General features: G+C 37.2%; 1 protein-coding gene and 1 pseudogene across 7 annotated transcripts in view; one reads left to right on the forward strand and one right to left on the reverse strand.

Annotated features, from left to right (window-relative positions):
* Positions 1-19,953, reverse strand: part of FAM13B (family with sequence similarity 13 member B) — a 97,938-nt gene that overhangs the window by 11,822 nt on the left and 66,163 nt on the right. For 4 of the 7 annotated variants that reach the window (XM_066344546.1, XM_066344543.1, XM_066344542.1 and 1 more), the window contains 8 exons: positions 15,027-15,091; positions 12,170-12,218; positions 11,172-11,319; positions 7,100-7,165; positions 5,479-5,689; positions 4,733-4,862; positions 3,997-4,078; positions 1,849-2,078 (listed from right to left, as the gene is read on the reverse strand). In XM_066344546.1, coding sequence (XP_066200643.1) covers positions 1,849-2,078; positions 3,997-4,078; positions 4,733-4,862; positions 5,479-5,689; positions 7,100-7,165; positions 11,172-11,319; positions 12,170-12,218; positions 15,027-15,091 — 981 coding nt within the window. The remainder of the gene's footprint in view (positions 1-1,848; positions 2,079-3,996; positions 4,079-4,732; positions 4,863-5,478; positions 5,690-7,099; positions 7,166-11,171; positions 11,320-12,169; positions 12,219-15,026; positions 15,092-19,953) is intronic. The other 3 variants (XM_066344545.1, XM_066344544.1, XM_066344541.1) reach the window with 1 other exon arrangement.
* Positions 10,489-10,879, forward strand: LOC136377593 (small nuclear ribonucleoprotein G pseudogene; annotated as a pseudogene).

A 19,953-nucleotide genomic window follows, 5' to 3' on the forward strand; every position in this document is an offset into this window, starting at 1 on the left:
TATTTCATAGGGCTCTACTGAACCAGTATGTTGTAAAGGCATTTAAAACAGTGCCTACCTGGTATACATAAATGCCTATTGTTTTATAATTTTACATAGAACCTTTTATTGGCTTTATAATTATATACATGTGGACCAACAACACACAATAGCACATATGCGTATATAGGCCTTCCAATATTTCTCCTAAAACATTAACAAAATCTGGCAGCAGTACAGTGGAAAGAATATGAAAAAAAAAACACACCATAAATGTCAATTTGTGAGCTTAGACTTCATCTGGCACTACAATACTCTTGTTACAACTTTCAGTATTCTCAGTGATACTAGAATAAGCAGGACACCTCAAGTTTATGTGCCTAGAGAACCTTCCCACTTTGTTCCATAGGACCTTTTAACATCTACAGCTCAGTGAACAGTGTTCCACAGATTACCCTTTAACACTACACCAAATAAACACTCTACTTAATCTCAAGACTAGATAATACTGTGTATACCATTTCTCATCCGAGTCAAGTTAGAAGTAAAAAAATTTTCACTAGATAATACCTTCCTCTAACAAATACCATTTTAGATTATATATGCTCAGTAGAACTCAACTGGGTGCTGACTCTGTAAAACATTGTGATTTCAACCTCAAACTTGAATCTTAAACCTAAGATAATAAGTGTGAATGAAACTAATCTGAACAAAATTATTTAAAGGAAGGGAGGAGGTTGGTCTAACACAAAATTGAAAAACAGGAAAAGCTGGAGGAAAAGAGCAATTAGAATTTCTAATCCAGCTCTGTTCAAAGGAAAGACTCCAATATTTAGATCATGAGACAGACAGATGTGTGCTCTGTTGACAAGACAGAAATTTATATCAGGACCATCACTGCCTTGACAAAAGTTCACTTGAGACCATCTACCTCTCTACTCTCCTAGCAAATCTCATCTGATAAATGATTTGCACTGCCAAGTACTTTGACCAGGACTCCCCTAGGCATGGGCTTTAATGAGTAACAGTTCTTTTAAAACATTCCTTCATTTAATCCTGCTAACAACCATATTGTGTTAGTATTTTAATGGACATAATCATATCCATATAAGTCATAGGGCTGACAAAGGAACTCAGTGGAAGAATGCACATACTATAACCAGTCAGGGCCAGGCATAAGCTAAGAATTCAATATATATAAATATTAAGATACACATTTGCCCTGGCCGGCTGGCTCAGTGGTAGAGTGTCAGTCTGGCATGCAGGAGTCCTGGGTTCAATTCCCGGCCAAGGCACACAGGAGAGGCGCCCATCTGCTTCTCCACCCCTCCCCCTCTCCTTCCTCTCTGTCTCTTTCTTCCCCTCCCACAGCCAAGGCTCCATCGGAGCAAAGTTGGCCCGAGCACTGAGGATGGCTCCATTGCCTCTGCCTCAGGTGCTAGAATGGCTCTGGTTGCAACAGAGCAACGCCCCGGATAGGCGGAGCATCACCTCCTGGTGGGCATGCCAGGTGGATCCCGGTCAGGCGCATGCAGGAGTCTGTCTGTCTGACTGCCTCCCCATTTCCAACTTCAGAAAAATACAAAAAATAAATAAATAAATAAAAAAAGATACACATTCATCTTGCCATCTGCCTCCAATATAAATGAATAGATCAGCACTCTAGCTTTTGAAGTCTTACTATTGTGACTCAGTTCCTGGATGACTGGGCACTACTGGTGTGCTGATAAAAACATTTCTGTATCTGCTACCTTGGAAAGCAGACTCAGTTCAGTCCGATGACCGAGACATCTCTATGCCACTGTGGTAACTACTTTGTTTCAGAGATTCTAAAGGCTAGTGTGGGCAAACATCATAGCTCAAGATTACTTTGATATCTTCTGGAAGACACCTCTCAACACGTTTTTCCTTCAGTCTTTTCAGAATAAGTTCAAGTGTTGCTTCCTTAGATGGCTTCTTTTCCTTGTGAATGACCCTGGATTCATCTTCATTCTCTTCATCTTCATGATCTAGAGAAGAGCCAAAGCTTTTTGGAAGAGTGTTACTACGTGGACGTGTCTGAGTTACAAATTCTCCATCAGAGCTTCTGTGTTTTGCATCTACATTTCAGAACCAAGAGGAGAGATTAGTGGTTTCAGTTACAATGCAACTCCAGGTCAAAAGAGTAAAGCAGTAAACAAGATATACAACAGGAAAATATATATTAATAGCATACAGGCTCAGATATTTCAATTAAATATTGAAATATTTAAATGATATATATAGCAGGAGAGCTCTACTATTCAGCTTTTTAACCAATAATCAGAGAAAGCTGCCTATATAATGTAAGATAATTTGATAAGCACTGGAGAAACAGATATGGTCCCTATTTTCATGAAGCATAGAATTCAGGGAAGAAAAACAAAAACCAAGTAATCAAATTCATAAAATAATTTCAGAGTGCTAAGTGCTACAAAGAAGATAAAACAGGATGGTATCACAGTGCTGAAAAGAAGAGAGCTATTTTGTGGAAGGGCTACTATACTGGATAGGACTGACAATACAGGACTTTCTAAATTGGTGACATTCTAATTGAACAGGGAATAAAAAGATAACCTATTATAGAAGATTTAGGGGAAGAGCACTGCTCCCCAACTGAGGCAATAGCCAATGCGTAAGCTCTAAAGCGTAGCATATTTAAAGAAGAGAAAATGAGAAAGGGAAGTAAGTGATAAAATGAGCTAAGAGCAGAGTATGCAAGGTCTTGAAAGTCATGGCAAGAAATTTGGACTTTATTCTAACTGGGAGGGGGTGCCCACAGAAGGGCTGTGAACAAGGTAGTAACAAGTTTTTAAAAAATAACTCTGCTACTAAGAGAATGGACTATATATAGGACAATAAAAGTGGGAGAAATTGAAAAATTACTTGAAAACTAATTTTTCTTGTTTAATGACAATTTGGTTGGAAACTGGGATTTTAAAGAAGAGATAAGAGATCTTAATGTAAACTTAATAAACATAGAAACACTGTCTACAGTACCATATTTAAAGATACTAAAAATTTGATTGATTTCAAATGAATAAACCAAAAGATGATGCTCAGATTATAAACCCATACTTGGCCCAGACAACTTTTTAATATATGTATTCATGGGCCTAACCTGTGGTGGCGCAGTGGATAAAGCATCGACCTGGAAATGCTGAGGTCGCCGGTTCGAAACCCTGGGCTTGCCTGGTCAAGGCACATATGGGAGTTGATGCTTCCAGCTCCTCCCTCCTTCTCTCTCTCTGTCTCTCTCTCCTCTCTCTCCCTCTCTGTCTCTCTCTCTCCCTCTCTCTCTCCTCTCTAAAAATGAATAAATAAAATAAAAAAAAGAAAGTTATTAAAAAATATATATATGTATTCATTATTTTAAAACATATTCACTAAACACATACAAAATAATTATACTTCAGCAACTGCTATATGGGTTTAACACCCAGTAACACAATACCTAGTTTTTGATTCAAGAAGACTTATTATTTAGTCTTTGTAGTATAAACAGCTCATTATGAGTAGATATTCTAAGATGAAACACCTAGCAAAACCCAATACTGCTTAACATTTGAAATATATCTCAAATTTAAAAATTTTTATTTTTTACTGATTTTAGAGAGAAAGGAGAGAAAAAGAGAGAAAGAGAGAGAGAGAGAGAGAGAAACATCAACTTGTTGTTCCACTTATTTATGCATTCTCTGGTTGATTCTTGTATGTGCCCTGACCAGCAATCGAACCTACAGCCTTGGTGTTTCAGGATGATGCTCTAACCAACTGTGCTACCTTGGCCAAGGCTTGAAATATATTTCAGATAAACTTTATAATATAGTATCACCTGCGAATATACAATCTAAGGAATCTGACCATAACTAATAAGGAAACTTTTACTTAGGCAAACAATGTCCAAGATTTAAAATGATAAAATTTATAACTATAATTTTCAGACATTATGAAGAATATTTTTAAAATAAAAATATATTACAACAATGGCACATTTTATACCTTTAATTTGCTTCCGCAGTTTGGTAAGCTCTGTCATCCATTTTAATACCTTTGGGTTCGCTGCAATATCAGTGTAGGAAGGCTGAAAATTCAAGGAACAGAATCAACTTAACAACTCTGTGATAAGCAATAGTTGCATTAATTTATGGCCAAGTAATAGTTTACAGTTTCCACAGCAGAGATTTCACTCAGTCCTCATTTTATCTTACTTTACAGGCAGATATTAAGGCAGAATATTAAGCTCTCAAAGCAGAGGTTAGCACCTAACAGAAGCCAGATTTAAATACAGGTCTTCTGATTCCCTGTATAGGACGCTTCCCACTTCACATTCTAATTATTAAATTATTAAATTTAAGTTATTTATTAGTGTTATTACATTTTAAATACATTATTTATTCTATTTATTCAATATCATTTATTATTTAAAATTATTCAACTCTTTCTCCACCTCCTACCCTGGGTACTTGTTTTGGGGGGAGAGTAGAAGCAGCATTAAGTGATTTGTCAACTTTAAAAATTCTACAAGCTGTTCTGCCTAGGGAAATACAAAGATACACCCAACAAGAACACCAGCACGGAAACCTGGAGGCTGAGGATCTGTATCATCTCCGACCTGTATGCTCTCTGGGCATCTCAGGTTTGTTCTCTCTCAGGAAAGACACAGACTAATGCTCTCCAAAGAACCTCCTCCCAGTTCCAATAGATCTACCTCAGGCTAGCAATGCTACAAACTTACTTTGCTATTTCTTTCCCTTTCAAACTGTTCTTCAAATTGTCTAATTTTTTTCTGAAGTTTCTTGACCAACTGATACGGTGTTTTGTCTTCTCTTTTTTCATCTTTTGAACTAAAGGATGATCTTCGAATCCTGAATTAAAACAAGAGGCAAACACTATGTGTTAATTTTCAAGTTATCAACACCATTATCTCTTATTTCCCTGATATAACATGATACTATGGCCAAGAGGTATAGCCCTAACACTAGAAGATAGTAAGAAAAAGAAACTTATGCTACAGTGTTACAGGCCACAAAATTAGCTAACTGCAAGTGTTGATAAAAAACAACTTGGAATCATTCAAAAGTTGTTTGGGCAAAGACAAAGAAACAAAGATACCTAGGTAGCTCAGAGCTCTCTTTGTGTTCAAACTGCAATGAAAAAGTTCTGATATTAAGAATCAATTTAATACAGTTTTGGCAAGAAAAGCATTAGGGATTGGTGAGCTCCACTTGCTGCTTCCCTTCCACAGTTCTGTACTTCAATCATGAATGAATAAATACACCATGAGAAAACTTCTATTAGAGAGCAAATCCCACACTTCAATGAACCCAGACTTTAGGGATCCAAAAAATTCAAGTTACAAAAAGGTGCTTCATGAAAGAAGGGGAAAAGCTTTGAACTGCAGGTCTAGTGAATTAAATCTCTCAAAGTACATGGGTTTATAACAGGAATCATCTCTCTTAAGTATATAAAAAAATAATATACCTAGCAAAAGAAAGTGCTTTAGATGAGGAAGCCAATGTTTCTGGATCATGTAGGAACCGCTGGCTTTGCCCAAAATCTAAACTACGGTGTGATAATATGGGAGGACAGTCCTCTTCCAACGGGTGATGATTCATTCTTCCAGCTTGTGGAGAGAGCTGAGCTTCTCCAGACTCAGTGTCTTCCTGCCAAGACTTAAAAGCAGGAAATGGCTCTGTAAAACAAACACAAAGAATAGTACCATGGATCTCTTGGCTCCACATGGAAAACAAATCACATATACCAGCTATATGTTCTTTAAATCATATCATTGTGTGGTGATTCATATAATATTTATGATACTTTAAATGGGGGGGGGGGGGAGATACCAGGATCTTCATAAAGTCTACTCTAGTTTAAAATTGCCTGAGTTTCATTTTTTAGCCCAGAGTTCTATTTTCTAATAAGGAGTTATACTTTAAATTTATGAACCCAGTAACAAAGCAAGAAAGGACACTGTCAAGCTCTTGAAAATTTTATCAAATGTTATTTCTCAAGTAGTCTTTAGTTAGGAATTTAACTTAGCCAAATGCTGCCAGGTGAATAAACAGTCCCTCACTGTCAAGTGGCTAAGAAATGGAAGCTATTCCCCAAGCTATACAGAGCACTCAACAAAAGGAGCTCTCTGACTCCAAAAGAATTCTAACACTTCCAAACGATTAGCTAACTTACCTAACAGGACTTAGCCTCTAACACTAAACTGCAGTGGTTATTTTCTGTTACAGAATTCCTGTGCATAATATATATTTTAATAATTAAACACCCAAAAGTATTATCAAGACACAATTTAAGAGCACTAGTCTTTCTTAAGTGCATTTATTTTATTGGTTATCCTGTATGTTCTCAAATAAAACCATGTTGATATATTTAATATCTTTGCACATAAGGTTTAATTACATAAATCATATAGAAATAACCACAGAGTCCACAAATATACTCCAAATATAAAATTAACTTCAAGTATCACTGGAGTCTGTAGGGGAAGGGAGACACTTTTTTCACTTTTGGATCTACACATTAACTTTATTTATAACTACAATTTAAAGCTTTGATGCCATGGCTAATAACAATAACAAAAATTAGTTCTTTAAAGTATTTTTGAATGCAAAGATGGCTTGACAGTGTCAAAAATCAAGAACGATGTTTTCTTTTTCTTCACATAATAGTTAAGGATTACTACATTAGTAATTTAGTTTTTTACTTTATAAATTAGCAATTTAAAGCATTATATTTTTTCAGGGTAATGAAAACATAATTTAGTTAGTTTTTAAAGCCAAGATCAACATGATAACTAAAAATTGGGTACAAAGCGTGCAATCCCACAATAAACCCAGCAATAAAGTGATTTTCAAAGCAACCCTTGTACCTGCTTCCCAGCAAATATATAACTGGTAACAAACATTTTATGAGAAATCTCCTATTTTAAGAAAAGACAGAAGTAACAGAAACAATTTTTCCTGGGTACCATTTTTAACCCAGATCAGTTTTCCTACTATATGGGGACAGCAGGAGAAGGGCTAATAAACAAGGCAAAGTGAACCATAAAAAGGCAAAATAAAACTAAACTATGGTGAACCATACTTACCCTCCCCATCTCTCTGCAGATGCATTGTATTGAAATCAATGAGGGGAAAAGTGATAAGGCATGATGCTAATAAAATGGAAAAAAAATGGCAAAAAATACTAAAGTGAACACACAGCACAGTCAGAACAAACCATACACATAACCAACACAAAGCCAAAGATACCAAAAATGTTTCCCTAAGACGAGTTAGGCACTCAGCTCAAAAACTTTATTAAAAAGAAATTACTAACCAATCTTTTAAAACAAACATAAATATACATTTCCATTTCAGCAAGCAAGGCAAAAAAATCAAAGTAGTACTGTTTTATTAAAATTCAAACATAAAATAAAGAAATGGAAATTTTAACCAGGTACTCTTTGAAGCTATATTTCAGTATAATTGATTAGACAGAAAAATATCTCCCTTTGGTTGCTCTTTGAAAACATCCTACTGTTTCCAATTCAAGCGTTAGCAGGAGAATCTGAAGGGAAAATGTTGTCCACTTCCATTAAAAGCCAAGAGCTTTTGAACAGCTGCTACAAATTCATACTGGTGGTAAATATGTGCTACCTGCTTGCTAACTGCATTCTGTTGACTGTACTTTGATCAATTAAAAAAAACAAAACAAAAAAAACCAACACATGAGGAACAGGTATGCCTCTATCTGGAGTCATCCTACTTCTCTATTAAGAGACACATTCAGGCCCTGGCCAGTTGGCTCAGCAGGAAAACATCAGCCCAGCGTGTATGGATGTCCTGGGTTCGATTCCCTGTCAGGGCACACAGGAGAAGCGACCATCTGCTTCTCTACCTCTCCTCCTCCCCTTCTCTCTCTTTATCTCTTTCTTCTCCTCCCATGGCCATGGCTCAGTTGGAGCAAGTTGGACCCAGGTGCTGAGGATGGTTCCACTGGCCTCACCTTAGGCACTAAAACAGCTTGGTTGCCAAGCAACAGAGCAACGGCCCCAGATGGGCAGAGCATTGCCCCATAAACGGCTTGCTGGGTGGATCCCGATGGGGGTGTACATGGGAGTCTGTCTCTCTGCCTCCCTGCTTCTCACTTAAGAAAAAAAAAGTCACATTCAAACAAGGTATGTTGCTGATTCCAAGGTATCTAGGGGCTAATGTAATTTGGCCTCTTAAGAAAGACTTTTATTTAGAATATCCTAACTAGTTGTAGAAAATCAATCTTTGTATTGGTGGCAAGCTGGAAGGACAACATGGTCTGCTAACAGCCACTCTCCCAAGCACATACAGGGTTCATAGCCAAGAAGTTCATGCAGATGTCTACCACCCTTTGTTTTCTGAGCTATTGAGCCAGATAAATAACAGGGCAGCTCAGGCACTGAAAAGTAGGAATCAGTAGTACACAGTTACCTCCCTTCCATACCAGAGCTGTAAGAGGTAGATTCTGACAGAGAAACAAAAGAGATCCAAGCATTAGGTTCTCTTTGGGGAAGTCTCCAGAAAGCTGAAGCTAGGCAGACAGTGTCCTATCTTCTCAAACAATAAAAAAGTTGTTCTTTTATGCTTAAAACTTAAGATAAGGACATTCAGTATTGTAAAAGGCTACATTCTCCAAGAGAAAAAAGCGTAAATCCTTTGTCAGATACCAGCCTCATCTTTCAGAGACTCCTTTCCCTGCTGCAGCTCCTTTCCTTTTCAGTGACTATGCCAGGATAAATAACTAAGGGACATTTGATCTTCACTGCACCAGGATGCTAACATATCCCCTAACTTGAAGGAACATCTTCATAAATTCTAACATCCTGAATAACCCAGAACAAAGCAAATGAAAGATAAATGCCTGATTTGTGTATTAGTCTAAGTTAAGACACATAATCTGCCACTGGGCATGCCAAACAAAAAATTAGGGGGGGAGGGGAGACAGCAGTGCAGGCTGGCACAGACAATTACTTGGTTGGGACTTTAAATTGGTTATATCTTAAAAATAAATACATAAAACACTCCAACTGTAATCAGGTGAGTAGACTTGAGGTGGCAATAGGAGTCCATGGTATTGGCATTGCAATTCCTCTTGTTATTTCCACTGTGCGTTATTAGCTAACTTGCCAAAGGTGACATAACCAAAGGATCTTCATCCAAGTGAACCAATACATAATTTTATTAAAATTCCTGAGTTGTCTCATTGTCTCTTTCTCAAGGAAGGTATATGATCCAAAAGGACTCCTAGATCCTATCTGTTACATGCTTCCACTTGCCATGTCAAAATTTTATTTAAAAGTTTACAAATATACAGCGAAGTTTCAAGAATTTTAAAGTGAGAATCCATGTATCAATTTCAGGGGTCCCCAAACTACGGCCCGAGGGCCGCATGCGGCCCTCTGAAGCCATTTATCCGGCCCCCGCCACACTTCCGGAAGGGGCACCTCTTTCATTAGTTGTCAGTGAGACGTCGCAAAGTGCGTCATCGCTCACGTACAGTACTACTTCCGGTGACGCAGGATGCACACGTCACAGCCCTGGAAGCACGTCATATCACTTGTTACGGCTAGCAGTGACCAATATGGAACCGGAAATTGACCATCTCATTAGCCAAAAGCAGGCCCATAGTTCCCATTGAAATACTGGTCAGTTTGTTGATTTAAATTTACTTGTTCTTTATTTTAAATATTGTATTTGTTCTCGTTTTGTTTTTTTACTTTAAAATAAGATATGTGCAGTGTGCATAGGGATTTGTTCATAGTATTTTTTATAGTCCGGCCCTCCAACAGTCTGAGGGACAGTGAACTGGCCCCCTGTGTAAAAAGTTTGGGGACCCCCGATCTAGATTCTACCATTAACATTTGACTATACTACCTGCTTTATAACAGTGGTTTTCAACCACCAGTCTGTGAAAGTGTTAACCACCCTGATGTTGTATGAAGATCACACAGTCTATAATCATTGGGTCTTTATCATAGTTATCAATCCCTTTAACCATCTAATTTTTTTATGAATTTTAAAGTAAAATGCAGATACTGACATACTTCCTTATAACCATGTCAGCATGCAAATCAATCACTGGAGTTCAGTATTTATTTAGTTTTTGCTTCTTTTGATAAAAAAGAAAACCATATATATAATGAAATCCAAATATAAGTATATACATTTGCTGGGTTTTGATAAATACATACACCCATGTGTCTTGCTTTTAAATTTAAATTCAAACTTCTCTCCTTTGTAAAAATTGCTAGGACCCTGCTTGCAAACTTCATAACCTAATCTAATACAGGTTTATAGTAAAGGATTTGCATAAAGTATTCCTGATGATCGTAAAGAAGAAGGAGCTACCTATAAGCCCCCTCTTTAAAGTGGTGAGATCCTCAAGCTCTAACCTACTAGACTTTCAAAGACTGGTCAATATCACCTAGTTAAACAATTAACAAAAGTGTAATCCTGGGTTTGAGGTTATCTTTGAGCTCGCTGATTAGGCACCATGAAAAGCTCACCCTCCCGAGTTAAAAAAATTTATGGACAAGAAGTTATCATTGAAATTAAATGGTGGCAGACATGTCCAAGGAATATTGCGGGGGTATGACCCCTTTATGAATCTTGTGATAGATGAATGTGTGGAGATGGCAACTACTGGGCAACAGAACAGTATTGGAATGGTGGTGATACGAGGAAATAGTATCATCATGTTAGAAGCCCTGGAACGAGTATAAGGAATGGCTGTTTACCAGAGAAATTAACTGCTTCTACGTGTCCCTCTTCACAGCACCTGTTTACTACTACACTATAAAAAGTGAATCATGTACATTTTTCACATTGAACTTTTGTTAAATAAACTTTTGTACTGGTCAAAAAAAATGTATCCTGGTGATTGTATTTTTTTTAAATCAGTTCTAGCATCTATCTTCAAAGCTAATAAATCAGATAAGAACTTCTAGTTCATAAAGAGATAGTTGCCTCATAATCTCATTGGTGCTTTTGAGTAAAAACATTCACTCATTCTTATATGAAAACTAGAACAGAAAATCAAAATGGGTAAGGTTGTCCAGAAAAAAAGGCAGTAATCTCATTATTGCTTTGGGTAATTTCAGTTACAAAGAATATTATTAGGAAAATAATATATGTGAGTAAAATTACCTTCCCATTTATCATCATCAGAAACATTCTTCAGATCTAAATGTGGAATTTGGACACATGCCACTTCTCCTTGAACACCAACACTTTGATCTCCTGGCACTTCTGATTCGGTGTTGGCATTCAAATCACATATCTTGCTATGAGAATCCTGTATTTTAAAATAAAGAATAATATTTCACAACCAGGAAGCTTTTCATAACCAGCTAAAAAACAGCCAGAATATTCCTTGTGTAGTCTTCATTAATTTACTATGCCTATATAGTCAGCTATCCTACTCCCACCGATACAAACTATTTTCAAATATAAATGTGCAGTTTTACAACATGTCTTACTAAGAGACAAAGTTTGGATCCCAAATTCAGCAAAGTGTTTTCCTAAGCAAGTTTCTTTTTATTTTATTTACTGATTTTAGAGAGAAAGGAAAGAGAGAGACAGAAACACCAATCTGTTCCTGTTGTGTGCTCTGACCAGGGATCAAACCAGCAACCTCTGCATATTGGGATGACGCTCTAACCAACTTAGCTATCTGGCCAGGGCCTAAGTAAGTTTCTTGAAACCAAAAGTAGTAAATTGCTACTTTAACTGTACAACATTTGGTAAGACTAGCTGTACTTAAACTTTCTTGAAACTTATACAACCCAAGAGTTAAAAGCCAGATATAATAATTGGCAGAGTAAGCCTAGTCAAATTTTTAAGAACCACAGAGAAAAATTCTCGAGAGCCTGTATGGAGGTTCTAGCAGGGGAACATAGCTACTCATACACCACTGACCAAAGAACAATCCTCTCTATCAGGGAAGGTCGTCCTCCCTGAGCATGCAGCTCAGGAGGAACTGCACACAGAGCACTGAGGGAGGAAAGCGACACCCGCCTCCGCCTAGCCAGCCCGATCAGCCAAATCAACCCTGGTGATCAAAGGGGTGAATCAACCCTGGTGATCAATGGAGTGACAGATGTCGCAGCCAGATTGCCCTCATATCCAAGAAAAATAACTCTTACCAGAATCAAGTGTGACAATTTATCACTGTCACACGACAAACATTCTTTCCTAAAAATACAAACAAAGTTGTTAGTCTTTTACAAATAAATAGGTTACTATCATTGCATATTTCTTACGTAGCTAGATTCCTCTCCTCCCCACATAGCGAGCTAGCCCTTACAATGTGAGGGAAGAATGACAACTAGACATGTGCCCATTCTTTGGAGCCCTATATCTGAAAATCACACACTACTGAAAGGATCCACAGAATCACTTCAGGTTAGAAAAATTAACTAACACTGACCACCCTCCCACACAAGCATACCAAAATAAATTAATTAATTAAAAAATAAAATAAAATCCAGCCTGACCTGTGGTGGCACAGTAGATAAACTGTTGACCTGGAATGCTGAGGTCACTGGTTCAAAACCCCAAGCTTGCCAAGTCAGGGCTCATATGAGAAGCAACTACTACGAGTTGATGCTTCCCGCTATTCCCGCTCCTTTCTCTCTCTCTTCTCTCTCTAAAATCAGTAAATAAAATCTTTTAAAAAATGTTTTTAAAAAAGAGAAAATGCATAATAAATAGAAACGAAAAGGACTGAATATATAATGAAAAAGATTTTGAAAAATAAATATTAGTTTTAACCATATAGCTTTGTACTCCTCCACTCTGGGATTTTTCTTTCAAGATGATTTTTAAAAAATTTATTTATTGATCTGAGAGAGAAAGAGACAGAAACATCAATCTATTCCTGTAGGTGCGCTGACCAGGGATCGCACCCACAACCTTTGTGTGTCGGTATGATATGCTCTACCAACTGAGCTGTCCAGCCAGGGAAAGATGATTTTTGAAAGGTATAGCTATATCCTATATTTTAACTCTGACTGTGTTCGATCATAATCAAAACAAGGTTACTACTTCTAAACCTCTCCTTCCTCAAAACATAATGATAACATGTAAACAAAAAATTTTTAAAAAATTCAATTTACCTCTTACTTCCCCATAAAAACCACCCCTATTTAGCAAGCTGTCACAAAAGGTCTCTACCTATATGATGAGTCAACTGAGCACGTAGTAACATAGTAGGTTATTAATATGCCTAATGTGAGAAAGTTCTTCTCCCCAAAGACACTATGGCAATTTACAATGATACCCACAGGTGCTACTTCTACCTTGCCATGACAGTGTGCACTCAGAAGACAAGGTCTTACTTTAAATACAGCAAGTCATCTCATATACCTAATTACCTTATTCTTGCCGAGTATGAAAATAACTAAACTCCCTGGCAAGCTCAAAGGCCTTCCTCTGGTTTGAGTGGGAACAAATAGGGGGATGAGCTAAATTCTATCCTAACAGACTAAAAGACCTACTCACCTAAATCTGAGAAACATGAGTGTTAAACATACAAAATGTAAAATCCACCTAATCAAGAAACTCTTTGGATCTAAAAAACAAATTTGCTAACCTATACACAAGTTGAAGAGAAAAGAGCTTTTTCCAAAAAGACTGAGTCCTCACTAAATGGATCCTTATTGTTCTACCAAATCCAGATGTCATCATTCTGGGGATGCCTGTTAATGCTGTTAATCTTATATCTTCAGCCCATATCTCCAATACTCCCTGGGCTGGAAGAGGATCATTCCTGCCTTCTGAAAGGAAGCACAAGAACTGCTGTAAGCAGGAAATCTGTGGACCTTCAGAGTATGAGGACGCTCCAGAGACACGGCTCCAAAGAATTTACTTACCCTAGGGAACAGGTTTCCTATCACAATGAAGAGACAATGGCATTAATGTAAGTTCGTCCTTGTCAACAGGCTATCACCAAATAATGCTGTTTGGATTTTTTCAGTATTTACAAAATAGTCCACAACTTTATTACTAAATTGTTTTCAGACTATCAATTATCTTTCCTAAAAAAAATTATAATATACTTCTTACCAATACCTTAAAGAATCACAAGAAGGGTAACAAAATCCAAAACCTACATGGTGACTTAAAACATTCTATAAAGCTTCTTTCTGTTCAGAGACTCTAGCTACTCTATGGAGACTATATCTGGCTGAAATAGTCTCTGCCCCAAGGAATCCCCTTCTCATTACTGCTGGCCAAAAAGGTGAACAAGTACCAACTGTGAGAGGTGATTATGCTAAGTGAAATAAGTCAAACAAAAATGACAAAACTAGATGATTTCACTCATATGTGGTACATAAAACAAAAAGTAACAAACAAACTGACAAAACAAACTAAAACAAACTCAGAGACAGACTACAGATGGTGGTTACCAGAGGGAAATGAGGGGTACAAGAGAGGGTCAAATACTGGTAACAAAAGGGAAATAGACTTTGGTGAGCAGGCAACAGAATATACAAATATCAATTTATAATGCTGTACACCTGAAACTTATATAATCTTATTAATCAATGTTACCTCAATAAATCTAATTAAAAAAAAAAAGGTCCTGAGACACACCAAAGAAAAGAACAACAAAAAAATCCTATACATATTTGTTGAACCAAATACACTACAATTTCTCAGTTAGTCACCCATAGTTTCAAGTCTATGATACACTGAAAAGTGTATTCAGAGTATCAATAAAATCCCAATTGTTCTACATATCAACTGAAAGTTTAAAGTGTCTCCAAGGCAGCTGTGTTCATCCCTCTGAACGTTTTCCAAATTATAACAAATGTGTGTCTGAACCCGCACCCCTTTGAATTTAATATGCTTTATGCTTACCATTAAAACAAGAAGCTTAGTTCTTTACATTATCTAAAACATGTTATACTAGAGTCATCTAGAAATTTTACCCCAAAAATAAAAGCTCCAAATATCAAAATGATTAATTAGCAGTAACAAGAGAAAATGCTTACTTACCTCTCAAGACAGCCATCTTCACTATCACCATGATCACCACATGGTTCTAACATTATACCTACAGACTGACAAAAAAAAAACACCACCACTGTGTTAATGGAGCTCCCAAAACTCATATATGAGAGGAAGTTTCCAATCGAAATTAGGAAAGTAGATTACAAGTTAGTCAAATGTCCCTCTTTACTATTTGTAATAGTCTTTAGGTGTTGGCACCTATACAGAGAGCACTTTATCTTCCTTAAAACCTGAGTCATGTGTATGTAAAATGAGGACCCTGGATTTCTCACTACCCTATTAGGTAACTACTACTATCACATTCCTTTTCCTTCCTTAGAATTCTCTCCTCTAAAAATGATGATCACGTGGTCCCATTTGCCAATTGCTGTTTCTCCTCCTCAGATACAAACACAGAGGTTGGTAACCCTTAGCAGGTAACAGAGGAGTTGTATAGTTCACCACATTTCCTTATTGTATATATTTGAAATAAAAACTGTGAACCTCAAAAACATATGAGAACACTGCTTTATTTCTTAATGGGCTTAGATGACACCATAATATCCCTATTTCTCCACAAAACAAATACAGTGGTACCTTGAGATACAAGTTTAATTCGTTCTGTAACTGAGCTTGTAAGTCAGTCAACTCATGTATCAAACAAATTTCTCCCATTTAAAGTAACTGAAATAGATTTAATCCATTCCAGCCCTGTGAAACATCCCCAAACCGTACAAAATTATTTAAAAAGACATGTTTTTAATTAAGAAACACACATGTACACTTTACCAATGCATAACAAAATATATGAAATAAAAGAAAAAAGTGTTATTTAGTACTGTATTCTTACCTTGGAGACAGACGAGTGCAGCTAATGGAGGTGAATGGCGGAGGAGGAGGGAGGGAGGAAGGGATGCAGGCACTGTAGACACATAAACTAAAACTGCACTTTCTTAACACTAAATGTAAACTAAAACTGCATTTTCTTTAAACAAAACTAAAACTGCACTTTCTTTACTTAAAATGAAACCACAAAAATTTAATTGTAAAAAAAATGTACTTTCTTAACTTTAAACTTAACCTAAGCTTAACATTACATATTTTTCATTTAATCATCACCTGTGTTTGCCTTTTTGGCTGCATTCTCAGCACTTTCACTTAGCAGGACTTTTGAATAAAAACACTGGGAAACAAAATTTTTGTTGCATCCACAGAAACACTTGTTCTTACCTAATTCGAGTGTGCTGATCTCAAATCTGACATTAGTTCTTCTCTGTGAGCTACAGTTTTTTTGCAATTCAAGATTTTAGGTTTTCATCATATTGAAAAATTTTCAACATGTTTAACACATGTTTAACACTGTTTAACACAGTGGTAGCCAACCTGGTCCCTACCGCCCACTAGTGGGAATTCCAGCTTTCATGGTGGGTGGTAGCGAAGCAACCAAAGTATAAATAAAAAGATTTAACTATAGTAAGTTGTTTTATAAAGATTTATTCTGCCAAACTTAGCGAAAATCTGACATAAAATACTTGGTAAGTAATTATTATTATATGCTTTAACTTGCTATAACTCTGCTTTATAAATTTTATAAAGTAAAGTTATTTCCTTACTTTATAAATCACCATTACTGTGGAACCGGTAGGCAGTTAGAAAATTTTACTACTAACAGAGATACAAAAGTGAGCAGTAGGTATAAAAAGGTTGACTACCCCTGGTTTAACATAATGAAATAGAATGTCTTCTTGGGCATCATCCTTGTGAAAATATAATTTATATAATGCAGTAAATACACTAATACACTAAAAGATATGATTGCAGCAGAATTTGTCTACAATTTCTAAATAGAACATATTAAAACACTTATTTTAATCATAAAATTTGCGCAAAACTTATTCAAATTCTATTCAGGCAAAAATTTGCGTTTGTAGCTCTTGCGTTTGTGCACTTGTTGAGGACAATCTCGTTTGATGCTCCACCAGTAGTCTGCTCATCACTAACAGCTCCAAGATTTTCGGGAAACTGATCAAGGTGACTGTTCAGGAAGTGGATCTTTTTTTTTTTTTTTAAATATTTTATTTATTTATTGATTTTTAGAGAGAGGAGAGAGAGAGAGAGAGAGAGAAGGGGGGAGGAGCAGGAAGCATCAACTCCCATATGTGCCTTGACCAGGCAAGCCCAAGGTTTCGAACCGGTGACCTCAGTGTCCCAGGTCGACCTTTATCCCACTGTGCCACCACAGGTCAGGCCAGGAAGTGGATCTTAAAGCTCATGTTACATCCAATGTTGCAGAAAGCCAACAGCATCCTTTGAACCAGAAATTCAGTTTTCTGCTTTTTTGTTGCCAAGGAAGTTCTTTGTAACTGCCACAGAAGACTACCATGCTGCTTCCTCCTTCTATTCATCTTCCTGGCAAATTCTTCGTCACGTATGAGGGTTCAAATTTGAGGTCCATTGAATACACCTGCTTTTATCTTCTCGAAAGACAAGGCAGGAAAAGCAGAAATAATATGTTGAAAGCACTCACTTTCTCTATTCAGAGCCTGAACAAACTGCTTCATTAAGCCAAGTTTGATGTGAAGTGGGGGGAAAATGATCCTGTCTCAATTAACTACAGGTTCATTTACAATATTTTGCATCCCTACTTCCAGAGCTTCACGTTTCACCCACTTCCTCTGTGTCCAGTATTTCTCCCGAGCTCGGCTGTCCCACAAATACAGAAAGCAAGGATACTTCGTGGAACCTCGCTGTTGTTCTAGCAGGAAATTGTAACATTTTAAGATTCACACAAATGATCCAGTTATGCTCCTCATACTTCAGAAAGTCGAGAACAATTTTTATGTCATTCTTACTAAGTCATTCAATTTGGGTTGGCTAAACTGCTGAGGGGTTAATGACTGCTTGGAATCAGAAGAAGACCCTTCAGATTCTACAACCATTTCCTCATGCATCTTATCAAAATATACTTGATCACCATGTTCACTTTCTTCATCCTTAGAAGAAATAAAACCATTGAAAACTAGAACCAGGGATGTCTCAGAGTGTGGGATAGGTCGTATTGCTGAAGGAATATTAGGATATGCGATCATATGCCGTTTTTTCTTGCCAATGCCCTTTGTATGGATCAGACAGAAATAACACTCACTGCTGTGGTCCTGAGGTTTACACCAAACCATGGGAATACCAAAAGGCATTCCTTCATGTTTTCCTTCTGTCCAGTCATGAAGCATTTCCTCACAATTATGACACACAATAAGAGGAGCCCAATTCTTGTCTTGATCACCAAGGGGAACTTGTAAATAGGCAATATATGCCCGTGTCACAAATGATGAAATATTGTGCCTTTGACGTTGAAATGTGTAACAGCCACATACATAACAGAAGGTGTCAGGACTACCTTACATTTACACCTATTTGAAGAAGCCATGATTCAATCTTAAAACAAAATAAGAGGATGTTTTTATCAGATAATAATTTTTTACACTTAAAAACAACTACAATTATGTAAAAGTGGTGTTTGTAAAACATTAATTGCCTTGTGGTTATGTTTAATCCAAGAGTCGTTGCCCTTTAACTCCAATTTTAAAACCAATGCATGCCATTAACTGTAACAAAAAGAAATTAAAATTGCATAAAAACTAGAGCATGCACCAAAAAATGAATTTCAGATTTGGAATCAGTGATGCAGAAAGATATAGAAACAATTCTAAAACCTCATGCAACAGAAATTGAAAAAAAAATTGTTCCCCAGTGAAATCCATCCAAAGAGGTTTGCTTCTGCCTGCCCTTTAAAATGTTACGGAAATGTGACAAACAAGTGTCATTAAAAGTGCTGAAGTACAACCAGTTGAAACTTTTTCTGGGTGTTTCTTTTCAATGAAACTTGAAAGGTTCTCCCACATTGCCAGCATGTCTTTAATTTCACTTGTAGAAATCACTCCAACTCTGTCTGCTCCTCACTACTAATCTCTTGCAAAAGCTCCGTATGTTGCATTATCTGTAGCTCCTTCAACTCCTCAGTTGAGAGTTCTTCATGTTCCTCCACGAGCTCGTTTACGTCACCCTCATCTACCTCCAGACCCATCGACTTTCCAAAGGACACAGTCTCCTCCAATGCTTCTACCTCGGTCTTGGTCTCTGGTTCGAATCCTTTGAAGTCCTTGTCTGCAACATCAGGCCATAACTTTTTCTATGCCGAGTTCAAGGTTCTTCTTGTAACCTCTTGCCAAGCCAAGTCAATAATGCGTAAACATATCACGATGTTGTAGTGATCTTTCCAAAACTCTCGAAGGGTTAGATTTGTATTCTCAGTCACCTCACAGCAATGGCGGAACAAGTGCTTTGTGTAAAGCTTTTTAAAGTTGGAAATGTCCTGCTGATCCATAGGTTGCAAGATTGAAGTCACGCTGGGTGGGAGGTAGAGGACTTTCACGAATTTGAACTCATCAAGAATGTCATCTTCAAGATTCGGTGGGTGGGCTGGAGCACTTTCAAGGCTTAGTAATGCTATCTTCGGGAGTTTATTTTCTTGAAGATATTTCTTTACTGCAGGACCAAAGACGAGATTTACCCATTCAATAAAAAACTGCCACGTAACCCATGCCCTAGCATTGGCGCGCAACATAACCTGCAGTTTTTCTTTAAGAATCTTACCAGTCTTAAAGGCTCGAGGATTTTCAGAATGATATACTAGCAGTGGCTTTACTTTACAGTCACTGCTAGCATTTGCACACAATACAAGGGTCAGACGGTCCTTCATGGGTTTATAGCCTGGCAGCTTCTTCTCCTTTGTGGTGATGAAAGTCCTCCTGGGCATTTTTTCCCAAAACAATCCTGTTTCATCACAGTTGAACACTTGTTGGGGGATGTAGCCTTCTTTAGCAATAAGCGCAGCAAACGTGCCTTAACGTCAGCACTCACAGCTTCACCATGC

Source organism: Saccopteryx leptura, chromosome 6 (genome assembly GCF_036850995.1).
Source record: "Saccopteryx leptura isolate mSacLep1 chromosome 6, mSacLep1_pri_phased_curated, whole genome shotgun sequence".
Taxonomy (NCBI): Eukaryota; Metazoa; Chordata; class Mammalia; order Chiroptera; family Emballonuridae; genus Saccopteryx; species Saccopteryx leptura.